Raw genomic sequence first — 15,795 nt, 5'->3', positions numbered from 1 at the left:
AGAGTTAAAACAGTTCTACCTCCCGGCTTCCGCCTCAGGAGTGAATGCGAAGAGCGCTCGCTCACAGTCAGCGTTCGCGCTATCAATCAATAAAATCAGTATTCAAAATATAAGTACACAGAATAATCAATTAAAACAGAGTAAAATACTGCCAACTCCCGGCTTCCGCCTCAGGAGTGAATTCTAAGAGCGCTCGCTCGTAGTCAGCGCTCGCTCTAATAGTGAAGGGGGCGTGGTCAGCGCGTGTGGGCGTGTCCGCCGGATGAGGAAGGCGGCGTTGCCCTGGCAGCGGTGTACCGCGTCAGCCCTAATTCGGCTGGCCGGTCTTTAGTTTCTCGAGTGAGTGGGGAATGGGAGCTTTAGCAGGTAATATTATTCACTACACAGAGTTAAAACAGTTCTACCTCCCGGCTTCCGCCTCAGGAGTGAATGCGACGAGCGCTCGCTCACAGTCAGCGTTCGTGCTATCAATCAATAAAATCAGTATTCAAAATATAAGTACACAGAATAATCAATTAAAACAGAGTAAAATAGTGCCAACTCCCGGCTTCCGCCTCAGGAGTGAATTCTAAGAGATTATAGACGCTCCCCAGTACCAAGTTATCTTGGGTATGCCCTGGCAGAGCCATCACAATCCCACTGTACAATGGAGAAACAAGACTATACAGTTTTTAGACCCCAAATGTCAGGATCATATCATTCAAGATCAAGATACACAAGTGATTGCCTTGTTGAACTCATACAGTATAGCCACTGCAGCAGAAAAGGTGGTGGTCCTACCTCAGTGTTATCAGGAATACGGCGATGTATTTAGCGAAGTCATGGCGGAGCAGCTACCTCCGCATAGAGAATACGATTGTCGTATTGATCTGGTGGATGGAGCCATAGTACCTACCTGTCGAGTGTATGCATTATCAGTCCCAGAAACAAAACACTTGAAAGACTACCTGGAACACTACGTAGATATAGGCTTTATTAGACCATCCCGTTCTCCCGCAGCCTCTTCTTTGTTTTTTATCTCAAAGGCTAATGGTGATCTGAGGGCATGTGTGGATTATCGTAGGCTAAATAAGATTACCATTCGGAACAGGTATCCTTTACCCTTCATCACTGTGCTGTTGGACCAGGTCTGCAACGCTAAGATCTACACGAGGCTTGATCTACGTGGGGCTTACCATTTGGCTCGCATTAGGGCAGGGGATGAATGGAAGACCGCATTTAAGACCCATTATGGCTTATACGAATATCTGGTAATGCCTTTTGGGCTTTGCAATGCCCCTGCCGCGTTCCAATTCTTCCTGAATGACGTTTTAAGGGAGTATATAGATTTCTGTGTCGTGGTGTACATAGATGACATCTTGATATACTCTGAGGAGGTAGACACACACACGTCGCAAGTCATTTTGGTACTCCAGAAATTGAGGGAGCATAAACTGTACTGTAAGTTGAGTAAGTGCTAGTTTGGGGTGACAGCTGTTGAGTTCCTGGGGGTTATGCTTCACCCGGATGGGTTGCGTATGTCTGATCATAAGGTAGTAGCAGTTCAAGAATGGCCAACACCCAAGTCTGCGAAAGAAGTACAGAGCTTCTTGGGGTTTGCTAATTACTACAGACGATTTATTTTGCATTTTTCACAATTAGCAGTGCCTTTGATACGTTTGCTCCGAAAGGGAGCTGTTTTTCTTTGGTCACAAGAAGCCAACAAAGCCTTTGAGTATTTGAAGGAGGCATTCACCTCTGCTCCTGTTCTGGCCCACCCCAAACCAGAGATTCCCTTTGTAGTTGAAGCGGATGCTTCCGATGAAGCCATAGGAGCCATTCTATCACAAAGAAATCCGAATACTGGGCAACTGCACCCTGTGGCCTACATGTCCAAGAAGTTGAACTCAGCTGAAAAGAACTATACCATTTCTGAAAAAGAGCTACTAGCAATTAAAAAGGCCTTCCAAGAATGGAGACAACATCTTTGGGGGTCTGTATACCCAATCACAGTATACTCAGATCATCGTAATCTTCAGTTCATGAAGACGGACAGACATTTGATCCAACGGCAGATGAGATGGATGTTATTCTTTGCCGAGTATGACTTTGTGATAACTTTTAGGCCAGGGTGTGAGAACAGGAAAGCTGACGCATTGTCCAGGCAGGAGGAGGAGAATCCTCCGACAGCACCCGTTATCGAATCAATCATAGAATCCTCAAAGGTGGTTTGTGTTCTAAGCGCCTAAAATTTCCTAGATAAGATAAGGAACGCAAAATCTACATCTCTCGGATTCTTGGGCCGATAAGGAAGGAACACGAACCATGAAATAGGGGTTGCCTTTTGTGAACAAGCAGTTGTTCTTGCCCTCCATTGCATTACAGAAGGAGGCTTTCCAATGGTGTCATGTATCTCCACTGGCAGGCCATCAGGGAGCACTCAAGACGATACATTTGGCACAAAGACACTTTTGGTGGTTGACGCTGAGAAAGGATGTCACTTTGTGGGTAGCGCAATGCGATGTTTGCACACGATCTAAGAATGATAGTGGAAGGAAGAGAGGGAAGTTGATAACGATGCCAACCCCTCGTAAACCCTGGCAAACCCTCAGTTTAGACTTTGTTACTGGCCTACCACCTGATCAGGGAAAGACTGCAATCCTAGTGTTTATTGACAGTTTAACCAAACTAGGGCACTTCATACCATGTATCAATCTTCCTACGGCTGGGCAAACTGCACAACTGCTTCTCTCGGAAGTGATTCGGCTACATGGGGTGCCTGAAGTAATTGTTTCTGACAGGGGCCCTCAGTTTATTGCTAGATTCGGGAAACACTGGTGCCAAGCCTTACAAATCAAGTCCTCTCTGTCCACGAGCTTCCATCCACAAACTGATGGCCAGACTGAGAGGTTGAATCAGACTCTGAAAAAATACCTCAGCTGTTATGCAGCTACAGCACAAGACTCGTGGATTTCCTTGTTGTGGATGGCTGAACTGGCTTATAATAACGCCTGGCATTGTTCTGCGGGAGTGTCTCCTTTCTATGCAACTTATGGGATTGATGCTAATATACTTCCTGTACGCATACCTGAGAGTGTATCAGAGCAACCATCCGTGTATGGTAGAATGAAGAAGTTGCACACAGAACAGCGGCAACTTACTAAACCTTTAATCAAGGCCAAGACTGAGTACAAGCGATGGGCTGATGCGCACCGTCGCGAAGGTCCAGATTACCAGGTTGGGGATAACGTCTGGCTTTCTACCAGGAACATTCGTTTCAAGTTGCGTAGTGTGTTTCATCCTCGTTTCATTGGTCCCTATGTAATTGTGAAGAAAGTGAACCCTGTTGCGTTCAAACTGAAGTTGCCTGTTTCCCTTCGGATCCACCCTGTCTTTCACAGTAGTCTTCTGAAGCCTGCCTTGTCCTCTGTGCGGAGAACTCCCCCTCCGGTTCTCATTGATGGTGGATATGAGTATGTGGTGAGGTGCATACGTGACTAAGTGGAAGCGTGGGGTTCTATGGTACCTGGTGGCTTGGAAAGGGTATTCAGCCGAGGATGACTCGTGGGAACTATGCGGTAACGTACATGCACCTGCTGCTGTGCGTCGCTTTCATGCGAGGTTCCCGGCCAAGCCTGGGCCTAGGAGGCGCTGTGAAGGGGTCCTACTGTCAGGATCCGTGAACGTACGCGCCTACCTGGCGACTAATGACTACATCTCCCATGAGCCTTGAAATGTGGGAGGTATTTAACGATAGGTCGCGCTAAAGCGGATGCGCGTAATTCTGTTTCCTGTGTTCCCGATTTGGCGTACTGGAATACCTTGTCTCTTGTTGTCCCCTCGTATCCTGATTCGGCGGTGCGAGGATTTCCTTTGGTCTTGCTTGTTATTTCCCCGGAGCGGTGAGTCGATTCTGCGCGGCTGCGCATTTGTGTAGAACGGAATGTTGTGTGTCGGCCGACCACGCGTTACCATTCAGAACTCGAGCCTGCATGATTGTTGGCCTGCGGAGTATTGTGGTGAGAGCTACATGTTACCGTAGCGTAAGAGCAGTTCCTAAATAAGTAGCGGAGCGCGGTGTGTTTTCTGCCACGCGTTGCCGTTACCAGAGGTTTCTGGATACTTCGTTAGCGGAGCTAAGTGTGTCTGTTGGCCACTGGCTGCCGTGTTTGTTTTGATTCTTTTCCTGGGTATTGTACAGCGGAGTTCAGTAGTAGCGCTACGTTCTACCGTATGTACAAAAGACTATGTGCTAATGGATTGGCTAATGATACAAGACTCTATAGGAATATGAAAGGACAATACTCCTGGAGTTATTACTGCGTTATGGGACATATTTATAGAGATGCAAAGAGGTCGTACTAATCTCTATAATTCTATGGATTGTGTTGGGAGTTTTTCAACCAGTGCCGAAAGCTTTGTTTTCTTATTTGTTTTTGGAGTAAGAATTTGGCCTGACTTATTCGGATCCTGTGGAGCGTAATCCTGACAAGGGCTACCTTTTAAAATGCTACCTTAGGGTCACGAGGCCCCCTGAGTTACCATCTAAGGGAAATTTTCGAAGAAGTAGGCTCCCTGTGGCAAAATCAATAAGTTCCTTGAAATTCAGTCCTGAAAGCCTGCTCAAGCAAGGCATCCCACTATCAGTTTGGAAAAAAGCTGTGAACAAGCAAACACTTTTAACATCCTTCGAACAAGACTTAGAGAATTTTCGACAACCCATTGACAGAGGCACTGGATAAATCATCCAGCCCAGGAAAGGCACAGTCATATTTTCAATTACCACTCCCTGCCCAGGCCTGCATGGAAATCCTCTATATATGGCTCATCGCCTTGCTTATTGCCGACTTCCACCCAGCTTGGGTTAACCACGAGGAAGCAATCCCCTGCAGGCTTCGTAAATACTGCAAAGAATCCTGGCTGCACTTACTGTGCTGCTGCCCCAAACCGGCCGAGGGACGACATCGCCTGCGCCTGCCCCTGTTCCGGCTGAAAAGCATCCTCTGAAGAGAGGCATTAGATTTGTTCTGCAGCAAAAACTACCCTCAAACCCTGGATAGACTAGGGAAATTTACTAGCACCATCTGAAACGTACTCACTGAAGCCACCACCATGTACGCCCCTACGGCACAGGCCTGCATCCTCCAAATAGGCCATAGGTACCATCTCCTCCTGGTGAAGCCATGGGAAGCGTGCCAACTGGACACGGACCCGGAACCACCACCCACCCAAGGGAACATCAAAACCTGTGACTTGGGACCCTTCACCAGCCAAAATGTAATCATCCCACGCTGATCTGAAGGCCGTTTGGAGTAACGCAGACAGGAGGCATTTTAACAAACACACTACAGGCACTCAGCCCTTACAACGTCGCGAAGACGCGTCTTGTGCAGCCGTAGAAGTTGCATCAAGAAGCCCGAAGTAGACCCAGTGCTTTAATTGGGCTGGTACTGTCTGGTACGGAGTACCGACACTTTTTAATTTTGAGAGGGAGCATACTAGAATTTCTCAAGCTAGAAGTAATACTTTTATTCGAAGAGTACCGGCTCGGCACTTCCCAGAAACGAGTAGGTACTTTGCAACAGGGTACCAGCACTTCTATTTTTCCATTTCAAGCACTGCCCCGGACATCCCATGCTCTACCATCACAAGAAGTGGACAGTGGCGTCCGATGCCCGCAACCACCGCCTGCAGGGGCCGAAACAGCAGGAGGTTCCAGGAGTCTCCTAACAAGCACCTAGCACTTTAAAACTTGAAATCCTAAAACCTTTCGGACATTGTATTCTAAAGAACATTATAATCGAAAACAATTAGTATTTTAACCATGTTTTAAAACGAGCGGAACCAATTTATCAGCACTTCTAAAAAAATGATTACGTGTTTTAATCTCCTATTTGTATGTAACGGTTCATACATGTAATGATTTTAATTAATCGAACATGAATAAATAAACTTGAGACAGATAAAGTGCAGTGGTCAAATAAGTGTGTACAAACTCGGTTGCCGGTGTGCACAAGTGACAGCAAGGACTGGGGTGGGGTGGGGGGCTGCAGTCACCAGAGCACAAGTTTCAACTGGTAACTGATCCTTCAGGGCTAGAACGTGAGCGTATCAGGGCAACTTCCACCAGCCAAGTGAACTAGACCCGCGAGGGGCATGTGAAGGGCGACTGCCTCCTGATCCTTCTGGTCCTGAGGTCTGGCATGCTGGCTTGCGGTCCTTAGGGACAGTTCAGGCTGTACAGCTGTTGCTACGTCAGGCGATGGCGCAGCACCACGATCCAGATGATGCTGTTTCTGATATTACTACACATAGTCAATGTCAAACGTTCTTGTGTAGCGCACATATCACATAGAAACTGGACTTCGGAGATCTTGAGGTTCCATGGTGACCTGCATCCTCTGCGCTGATATTCCAGACACCTTGGGATATTCCAGACACCTTGGGAGATTCCAGACACCTTGGGAGATTCCAGACTCCTTGGGACCAGGTCAGCTTTTCCTGGCAAGGGCAGCCCAGCTCTTCGTGAAGGTAATCTCTCCTGTGTGCAAGCCACAGCCCAGTTCCTTCACACTGGCTCCCAGCCTAAGACCCAGTCTACAGGTAGTGTAGTCACTCATAAGAGATTCTAATCTGCGTCTGATGTCCTTTTACGTTGGTGTCTGTTGGACCTGGCCTTCTTGGCAGGGTCATCCCTGAACTTTTTGCCTTCCTCCAATACTCTCTCTGACCTGTTTTTGTTGGTTTAATGACTCTGGGCACTTTTACCACTGCTGACCAGTGCTAAAGTGCATATGCTCTCCCTGTGAAAAGTATATATGTGATTGATGTCCATGATTGGTTCATTGGATTTACTGTCAGTCCCTAGTAAAGTGCACCAGGAGTGCCAGGGCTTGTGAATGCCAATACTGCTAGTGGGCCTGCAGCGCTGATTGCGCCACCCACAGAAGCAGCCTTAAAATGTGTCTAGGGTCTGCCATTGCAGAACCTGCGTGCAGTCTGGTACTGTCATGCTGGCTGGGCAAGTGCACACACTTGCCAGCCCCTAAACCTTCCCTTAACTTCATATTAGTCACCCCTATGGTAGGCCTGAGGGCAGGGTGCATTGTAAGTATAAGGTAGAACATGCCCTGATGTGTGTGGCATGTTCTAATAGTGAATTACTGCCAAATTCGTTTTTCACTATTGTAAGGCTACCAGTTCCCTTCTAGGCCAGATGGGCTGCTGGAATTATTACACTCTATAATCCCAGCAGGCTCAGGGAACATGGTAGAAATTAATGTTTAGTATGCCTGAACTCAGAATAATAAAATACTTCTTTTAGTAAAGTTTATTTTAATATCCTGTGTTTGCAAATGCTACTTTTAGAAAGCTAGCATTTGCTTGTCTAACCATTTCAGCCCGCCTCTGCTTTTGTGTGTATCTGACTGTCTGAGTTGTGTGAGTGACAGGGCTGGGAGTTGACAGGTTGTGAATAGCAGGATGACACCTTAGTGGGTGGTGGGAGTTTCCCCTGAATGATGCATCAGGCTGTGCTCTGCCCCCACAATGCTGGCTCCGCCCTCCTGGGGAGCGACTGATGACTCAGCCTGCACCTGGCCCAGGGAGGACTGAAGCTTGTCAACAAAGTGCTCAGGCTGCCCCTGTCCTCACAATGCCGGCTCCGCCCCCCTGGGGAGCGGCTGATGTGCCTGCCCTCACACTGAATGCAGAAGCAGAAGTACCCACCACAAGTGCTCAGGAGCTGAGAGCAGTTATGCAGAGGCCCCCCTGGCCAGTGAGAACAAAAGAAACTGTGTATAAAAGTAGGAGCCCTGCTCCTTGTAAATCAGAATCCTGTTTTACCACAAAGAACCTCTGCCCGAATAGAAGGAGAAGAAGACGCTGGAAGGACTGGCCTGCTGCTTGCCTTGCTGAGGAAGGAGAGGAGAAGACTTTGCTAAAAGACTTTGCTGATTTGTGCTTGAAACTTTTCTCCAAGGGCTTGATTGAGCTTGCCCCCTGAACTGAACCCCAGGACCAGTGGGTTCTCCTGTGCTTTGGCTCGTCCCCTGCCTGAGGCCGAGTATTTCCTCCCGCCGGAGGTGAAGTCTGCCCCCTCTCGCCCCCTCCTAGGGCCGTGGTACTCGGGAGCCAGCCTGCCCTCTTGCCCTTGAGAGCCTCGCTCCACCCGGAGTCGCTCTCTGCCCCAGGGCTAAGGCCGGCTGCTCCTCTACCCCTGCCTGCTTCACGGAGCCCTTGAGGAGACTTCAGCCCCTCCCGCCGGAATCCCGGGGACTCGAGCAGCCTGGACCCTGTGCATCTGATTGCACCCGGCTGCCCTGCCTTGCTCTGCCCCCCAGGAGAGGCCGCACCCCGCACTGTGAAGGGTGCCTTGCCTCCCGGAGATCCTCCGCTGTCAGAAGGGACCCCTCTGCACTGACAATTCCTGAAAGAAAGCATTCCTGAAGGTGCCTTGGCCCCAGAGGCTCCTCTCACCCCTCCCTGCTCCTCACTGCAGCTGAGAGCCCCCACCTCTGGAAAAGGTCCGGGGCGCCTCTGATCGCCTGCTTGCTGCTCTGCTCCGAGCTCAGCCCCCACCTCTGGAAAAGGCCCAGGGTTTTTCAAGCCCCTCTCTGGTATCCATTCCAAGCATACCGCGAGATGCGTGAGAGTTGGTAGGGGCTGTGTCAGTTTCACCCTTGAAGGCAGGAGAGGCCTCCAAGGCCCGGGGAGGGTCCCAAAGCCCCAGAACAGAGAGAGACTCTCCTTTGAAAGGGGATAACACGAGAGAACACTTACAGAACTATTTTCTTGAAGTGAAACCATTGAAGTATTTTTGAACAAACAACCATTGAAAGCTACAACTGAGGACCTTTGCCTATTTACAACCTGTGGTGCAACAAAAACGTTATTTGGTCTTGTGATAAGTCTGTTGAGTTACATATATATATTTTTACATAAAGAAGCGTATTTTTATATATTTACAGCCTGGTGTCCATTTGTGGGGGGATTGGTATATTTTACTGTGTGTATGATTGCAAATGCTTAACTGACTAACGCCTGAAGAAAAGCCTTGGCTGCTCACGCCACGCACCTAGAGGGTGAGCAAGGGTAATTCTGAAGGGTCATCCTTTGCCCTGACTTAGAGGAGAGGGTCCCTGCTTGTCACAAGTACCTACTTGCGCCAACCAGAGACCCCCAATTCTAACAGTGTCCATATAAAATACGAGGACCTCAGCACTGGCAGACAAGAGTAGACCTCTGATGGTCAAAGCGGGCAGCAGGGCCAACCAGAGGACCTGCTATGTTCACAAACGAGACAACCCCGCCAGTCGTGGAGCAATGCATCTCCCTAGGGAAGACCATATTTCACAGGTTTCCGGGTGTTAATCCACTGGCATGCCAGTTTGAACTGGTCTCGGGTGAGATGCGGTTTGGGTTTAGACATAGGTATGTTACTGTTGCCACAGGGGATGGCAACAGCATAGGAAAGTGAATGGGGGAGGAGGGTTTCACTCAAGCCTGGCCAAACCTACTCTGCATAAAGGAATGGGGCTGCTGTCTATCCGACCCACCAGGTACAACAGGTTTTGGGGAGGAAAACTGAACCTCACCATTCAAAGCATTCCCTGAATCACACCCTTCAGACTAAGATACACCTTCATGCATGTTCTGCACATGAGGAGCGAAGGGAAGTTTAATTATAGACATTTGGGGGACCTTTCATTGGGGAGAGCCGGTAGGAATTCTCCCTACAGGGATACCGTTAAAAAGTCTTTGTGTGAAGTTTGAACTATCTTGTGCAGTGATTTCACAGGCTCTATTGACTGAATGTGACGCGACCGGCCCTTGTGGGTTGTAGGTAAACCGCTATGTATATCTTTGAGCTTGAGTACTGGCAACGGTTTTCCATTTTTCATGCAGTAACGCGGCCGGCCCTGTTGGGTTGTAGGCTTAACGCTGTGTACAACTCACTTCACTGCAACCCCCTGTTATGGGGACGAAATAAAAAGATTTGACAACAAAAAAGTCTTTGTGCCTGGATTGTAATTCGCTGCTATAATTGCCAGTCACTGCATGGTGGAGGAGTCAGTAGCTACTGTAACTCAAAACAAAGCTACTTGTTTGGTTTCCCCAGCCTCCTGCAGTCATCAGTGCAGTGCTCTGACAAACAAGAGAGGGTCATTACCTCCAGCAGCTCCAGGAGCCACCAAAGGAAAATAAACACAGAGTTAATCAGAAAAAGGCCACTAGACAGGATATTACACCTTTAGCAAGCTTCCCAGGGTATATCCACCCTACCACCCTGTAGCAGAATGTTCGTTAGGAAAGCAGGGGACTGTGTTCTTGTTTGGAAAAGTCAGTCTCCTTCGCATCTGTCACTCTCCTCCCTGTCTATCTCAATTTACAGTTTCAATTCTTTCCTCCCTCCTCTACTTCTCCCTTGCTCGCTATTCTCCTTCTTGCATATGTCACTCTCTCTATCTCTTTTTAGTCTCTTTCCATCACCACAGTCTAACTCGCAGCCTACAGTCTCACTCTCTCTTAAAACGGTGCTCCGGTGGTCTCCATGGCATGTTCTTTCTCTCTCGATGCCCTGGCACAGCCTTAGGGGTAAGTGCCTCCATTCTTTTCTGACAGATTCTACTCCGAGCAATGCCACTCTGCCCCCTGATGGCCAGTCTCAGGAAGGACATACTGGCCCTAATGGTGCAGGACACTTGTGCCCATTCTGTCTCTCTCCTTGACTTATCTCCTCCTTTCCTACTCTGTACTGTGGCACTCACCGGTGCCCCAGTGCTACCAAACACAGTTATCACATTATTGCTTTTGTCCATCAGCCTGGATTCAGATGTCGGGTGAAACAGTTGTGGATGACTTGGTAACCTGGGACTAAAACTGACAGCTTACTTACAGGGTCAAAAGTGGGAAGATGGAACTCCGCCTCTGTCCACCCAAGGAAAAACTCCTCCGGAGTGGCGAATTTCAAGCCGATATTCAAGGCGAACTAGATGAAAGGAACGGAAGAAGGCTTAGAAAGACAGACATTGAGGTCAAGTTCATACACAGCAAGCGGACAAATAATCCTTCACTAACGTGTGATATTTTAAAGCAACCTTCACTCACATAACAATTTCAGGACTCCTACAAAGTAATGTATGTGAGCTTCTCCAAGCACAAAAGAAGTTGTAAAGCATCCTTCACTCACACAGGAATATGTAAAGCACCCTCCACTCACACAGGAATTTGTAAAGCATCCTTCACTCACACAGGAATTTTAGGACCCCTACAAATTAATGTATATGAGCTCCTCCACGCACAGATGAAAAGGTAAAACATCCTTCACTCACACAGGAATGTGTAAAGGATGCCTCGCTCACACAGGAATTTGTAAAGCATCCTTCACTCACACAGGAATTTGTAAAGGATCCCTACTCACACAGGAATTCATAAAGCATCACTCACTTACATGGGATTTGTAAAGCATCTTTCACTCACACGCCATCACTCACAAGGAAAGATATAATTTATTCTCTGGTTACAAAAGACGCTGAAACCAAGCACTGGTTCGTGCAAAAGGTTTTTAACTTGCTCTTAAAAGACGGTGTAATGTTTTTCTCGTTGACATGATGATGTAAAATGCCCCAAGGTACACATAAACCTGTAAACTATCCCTCATTGACACTGGAACCTGCAAAGTGTGTGTCTCACTCATACAGGAAGCTAAAAAGTATTAACTGTGCACATTGGAAATTGCTCCTCACACATGAACCTGTAAACTATCCCTCTGACACTGGTATTTGTAAAGTATATGTGTGACACTTCTAAAGGAAGATATAAAGTAAGTTGCAAGTTTTTGCTCACTTATTCATTAAGCTGTAAAGTATCTCTCAGTGGCACAAGACACCGTAAAGTTCACACGGATGCTTGTGTCATTCACAAAAGAAAGTGTTTGGTACTACTAGTTTCAAACAAAAGCGGACAAGGAATTGCTCACAAGAAGCTTTGAAAATTGCCTATACACACACACACGCATAAGAATTTAAACTTTAATTTATCACACAGAGAAGGATGTAAACTACTGCAGTCTCACACAAGCCACTGATAAATATTCTTGACTAGCACAGGAATCTGAACAGTGCCGCTTGCTCATACAGAAAGCCTTGAAGTACCCTCACTCACACAAACTACAATCTATCACCCAATCACAAAGGAAGGAGGGAGTAAAATACAGGAATCACATTAGGTGGCTATTTTTTTTTTATATATAAAGTTTTATATAGCGCTAACAAGAACCCGAAGGATATCAGAGCGCTTTACAATAAATTGGTAGAGAGGACAACATGAAATAAACATAGTAATTGAGAAAACGAGAAAAACAGGAAAAAAAATGCTAAACAGTAAACAATGGTACAAATATAAGGTATAATATTATGCAGAGGATACATCCGTGACTGTTAGTTGTGCCATGGAGCGAGGAACAAAGAGATAGACGCCTTACAGGTGCCCCATCCCCTTATGGCAAGAATCTAAGAACAGAATTTGGTATACCACTGCTCCATACTGTATATGTCCCTCATTTGTCTTGGACCAAAGGAATCGAGTAACAATACGAATCATTCTGCAGCTGCATATTACAAATGGGATCTGGGTGGGTGTACGAGCAGACACTACACTGTGTTAAACAAGCATTATGGAATGTATTAAGTTGTCAACTTTGCAAGAGGGTATTTAAAAAACAGGTACCTCGCCATAAAGGTAGGGATATGCTTAATGGAGAAATGAGAATAACACAACACGTACTCTTGTTGCTGAAATCATGAATACATAATAGTATATTACGGCTATAAAGGGATGGGGAAATTGAGCTGGTCACGAAAAGGGTTGTTGGACCTGGCCCTCTTGGCAGGGTCATCCCTAAACTTTTTGCCTTCCTCCAATATGCTCTCTGACCTGTTTTTGTTGGTTTAATGACTCTGGGCACTTTACCACTGCTGACCAGTGCTAAAGTACATATGCTCTCCCTGTGCAAAGTGTAAATGTGATTAATGTCCCTGATTGGCTCATTGGATTTACTGTCTGTCCCCAGTAGAGTTCACCAGGAGTGCCAGGGCTTGTAAATGCCAATACTGCTAGTGGGCCTGCAGCGCTGGTTGCACCACCCACAGAAGCAGCCTTTTAAAATGTGTCTAGGGTCTGCCATTGCAGAACCTGCGTGCAGTCTGGTACTGTCATGCTGGCTGGGCAAGTGCACACACTTGCCAGCCCCTAAACCTTCCCTTAACTTCATATTAGTCACCCCTATAGTAGGCCCAAGGGCAGGGTGCATTGTAAGTGTAAGGTAGGACATGCTCTGATGTGTGTGGCATGTCCTAATAGTGAATTACAGCCAAATTAGTTTTTCACTATTGTAAGGCTACCTGTTCTCTTAGGCCAAGATGGGCTGCTAGAATTATTACACTCTATAATCCCAGCAGGCTCAGGGAACATGGTAGAAAATAAAGTTTAGTATGCCTGAACTCAGAATAATAAAATACTTCTTTTAGTAAAGTTTATTTTAATATCCTGTGTTTGCAAATGCTACTTTTAGAAAGTTAGCATTTGCTTGCCTAACCATTTCAGCCCGCATCTGCTTGGATGTGTATCTGACTGTCTGGGTTAAGTGAGTGACAGGGCTGGGGGATGACAGGTGGACTCCCCCAGGGCTGGGAGTGCCCCTGGACTCTGAATAGGGCTGTGCTCTGCCACCACAATGCTGGCTCCGCCCCCTGGGGAGCGACTGATGACTCAGCCCGACACCTGGCCCAGGAGCGGCGAAGCACTGTCAACAAGGTACTCCTGGCTGCCCCTGCCCACACAATGCTGGCTCCACCTCCTGTGGAGCGTCTGATGTGCCTGCCCCTCACACTGAAAGCAGAAACCAGAGTACACCCAACAAAGTGCTCAGAGACTGAAAGAAGTTATGCAGAGGCCCCCCTGGCCTGCAAGAACAAAGAAAATGCTGTATAAAAGTAGAAGCCCTGCTCCTTGTAAATCAGAATCCTGTTTCCCACAAGAAGGAGAAGAAGACGCTGGAAGGACTGGCCTGCTGCTTGCCATGCTGAGGAAGGAGAGGAAAAGACTTGCTGAAAAGACTTTGCTGATTTGTGCTACAAACTTTCTCCAAGGGCTTGACTGAGCTTGCCCCCTGACCTGAGCCACAGGATCATCTGGCTCAACCTGCCCTCTGCTTGTCTACCGGTAATTGTGAGGATTTCTGCTCCCGCCGGAGCCGTGACCCTGGTGGCCCCCAGCCCCTCCTCGGGGCCGTGACCAACTGTGTTTCCCCGTCTCCGTCGAGGGAGAGCCCCGCTCCGCCGAGTCGCTCCCCCCCGCTGAGGGAAATCGCTGTGTCACCTCGCCATTTGGAGGCTCGCTGCCGTGACCTTGGTGCCCCCATCCCCTCCTCGAGGCCCTGATCAACTGAGTTTCCCCGTCCCCGCCGAGGGAGAGGCCCGCTCCGCCGAGCCGCTCTCCCCCCGCTGAGGGAAATCGCCGAATCACCTCGCCATCGGAGGCTCGCTGGTGTGCCCCCCACGCTCCCGCCTGAAATCTCTGCCAGTCCCCAAAGACCCAGAGGACAGACCCACCGAAGCCCGGACGCCTCAGGCGCCAGCCTCTCTCTGCCTGGGAGCCGCTGTACGCCTCGCATCTGCCTTCGTGGGAAATATCGCCAAGAACCGAGTCGCACTACCCAGGCACGACTCGGCCTGAGAAAAGAACTGACATCCTAAGGTACGTCGCAGCACCACCGGGCTCGGGGCCCGCAATGTTCTTATTTCCCCGTGATCGGGTTAGAATCACCTGTGCGCCTCATAGCCTGACAGAGAACTGTACCTTTCCCCTTCAGTGCGCTTTGACAAGTACGCCCCGTATCGCCGGAGTGCACCAAGAACTGGGAGCTGGGCGCGCTGTAGAGTTCGCCAGTGCGCTGTGAAATCCTTCTCTCCCCGCAGTACGAGCCGTACCAGCTGGGTACGGCTCGCACCATTGGTTTCATCATCTAGGAGCGGTACGCGTCGTACTCGTGCGCACGCTAGATGCGTGAGACGCGGTAGGGTGTCGGCCGTTCTCACCGGGAGAAGCGCACAGTAGCGCTACGAAGCAGCTAGTAAGCCCCAAAAGGGTTTCAAGCAGCTAAGAACAGTTTTAGGAGTCAAAGAGACTAAGAAGAACATTTTTGAACTGTACCTGAGAAGAAACGCTTGCCTATTTACAATCTTGTGGTCCAACTAAAACGTTATTATTGGTCTTGTGATAAGTCTTACCTGCATATATATATTTTTACATAAAGAGAACGTATTTTTATATATCTACAGCCTGGTGTCCATTTGTGGGGGGACTGGTACATTTACTGTGTGTGTTTTTGCAAATGCTTAACTCAGAAACGCCTGGAGAATAGCCTTGGCTGCTCACGCCACGCACCTAGAGGGTGAGCAAGGGTAATTCTAAGGGGTCATCCTTCGCCCTGACTTAGAGGAGAGGGTCCCTGCTTGTCACAAGTGAATACTTGCGCCAACCAGAGACCCCCAATTCTAACAAGGGTTGATAGGATGGAAGTCCTAGTGCAGTGCAAAAGATGGTGAAACAGGAAGCCAGACAGATTTACCTGGGCACAGGCTGAGGTTTTTGCCAACACAGAGTGGGCACTGAACACATGGACAGGCCAATGAGCACGGAACTGTATCCATATGTGCCATGGGCCCAGCAGAGTATCTCACTGTACATAGGACACAGCCCCTCTATCCGGCACCTGTATCTCACCGTACCTTGGACACAGCCCCTATATCTCTC

General features: G+C 48.3%; 1 protein-coding gene across 2 annotated transcripts in view; it reads right to left on the bottom strand.

Annotated features, from left to right (window-relative positions):
* LOC144770561 (bifunctional polynucleotide phosphatase/kinase-like) overlaps nt 1-15,795 on the bottom strand; it is a 130,855-nt gene that overhangs the window by 31,015 nt on the left and 84,045 nt on the right. For both annotated transcript variants that reach the window (XR_013598926.1, XM_078655179.1), the window contains exon 11: nt 10,877-10,969. Coding sequence is in view for 1 of the 2 variants with exons in the window: in XM_078655179.1 (XP_078511305.1) it covers nt 10,877-10,969 (93 nt within the window). In the remaining variant the exon portion in view is untranslated. The remainder of the gene's footprint in view (nt 1-10,876; nt 10,970-15,795) is intronic.

The sequence above is a fragment of the Lissotriton helveticus genome, chromosome 7, assembly GCF_964261635.1.
Source record: "Lissotriton helveticus chromosome 7, aLisHel1.1, whole genome shotgun sequence".
NCBI lineage: Eukaryota > Metazoa > Chordata > Amphibia > Caudata > Salamandridae > Lissotriton > Lissotriton helveticus.
Note: the sequence above shows the minus strand (reverse complement) of the source record. Positions and strands in the feature narration are given on the sequence as shown.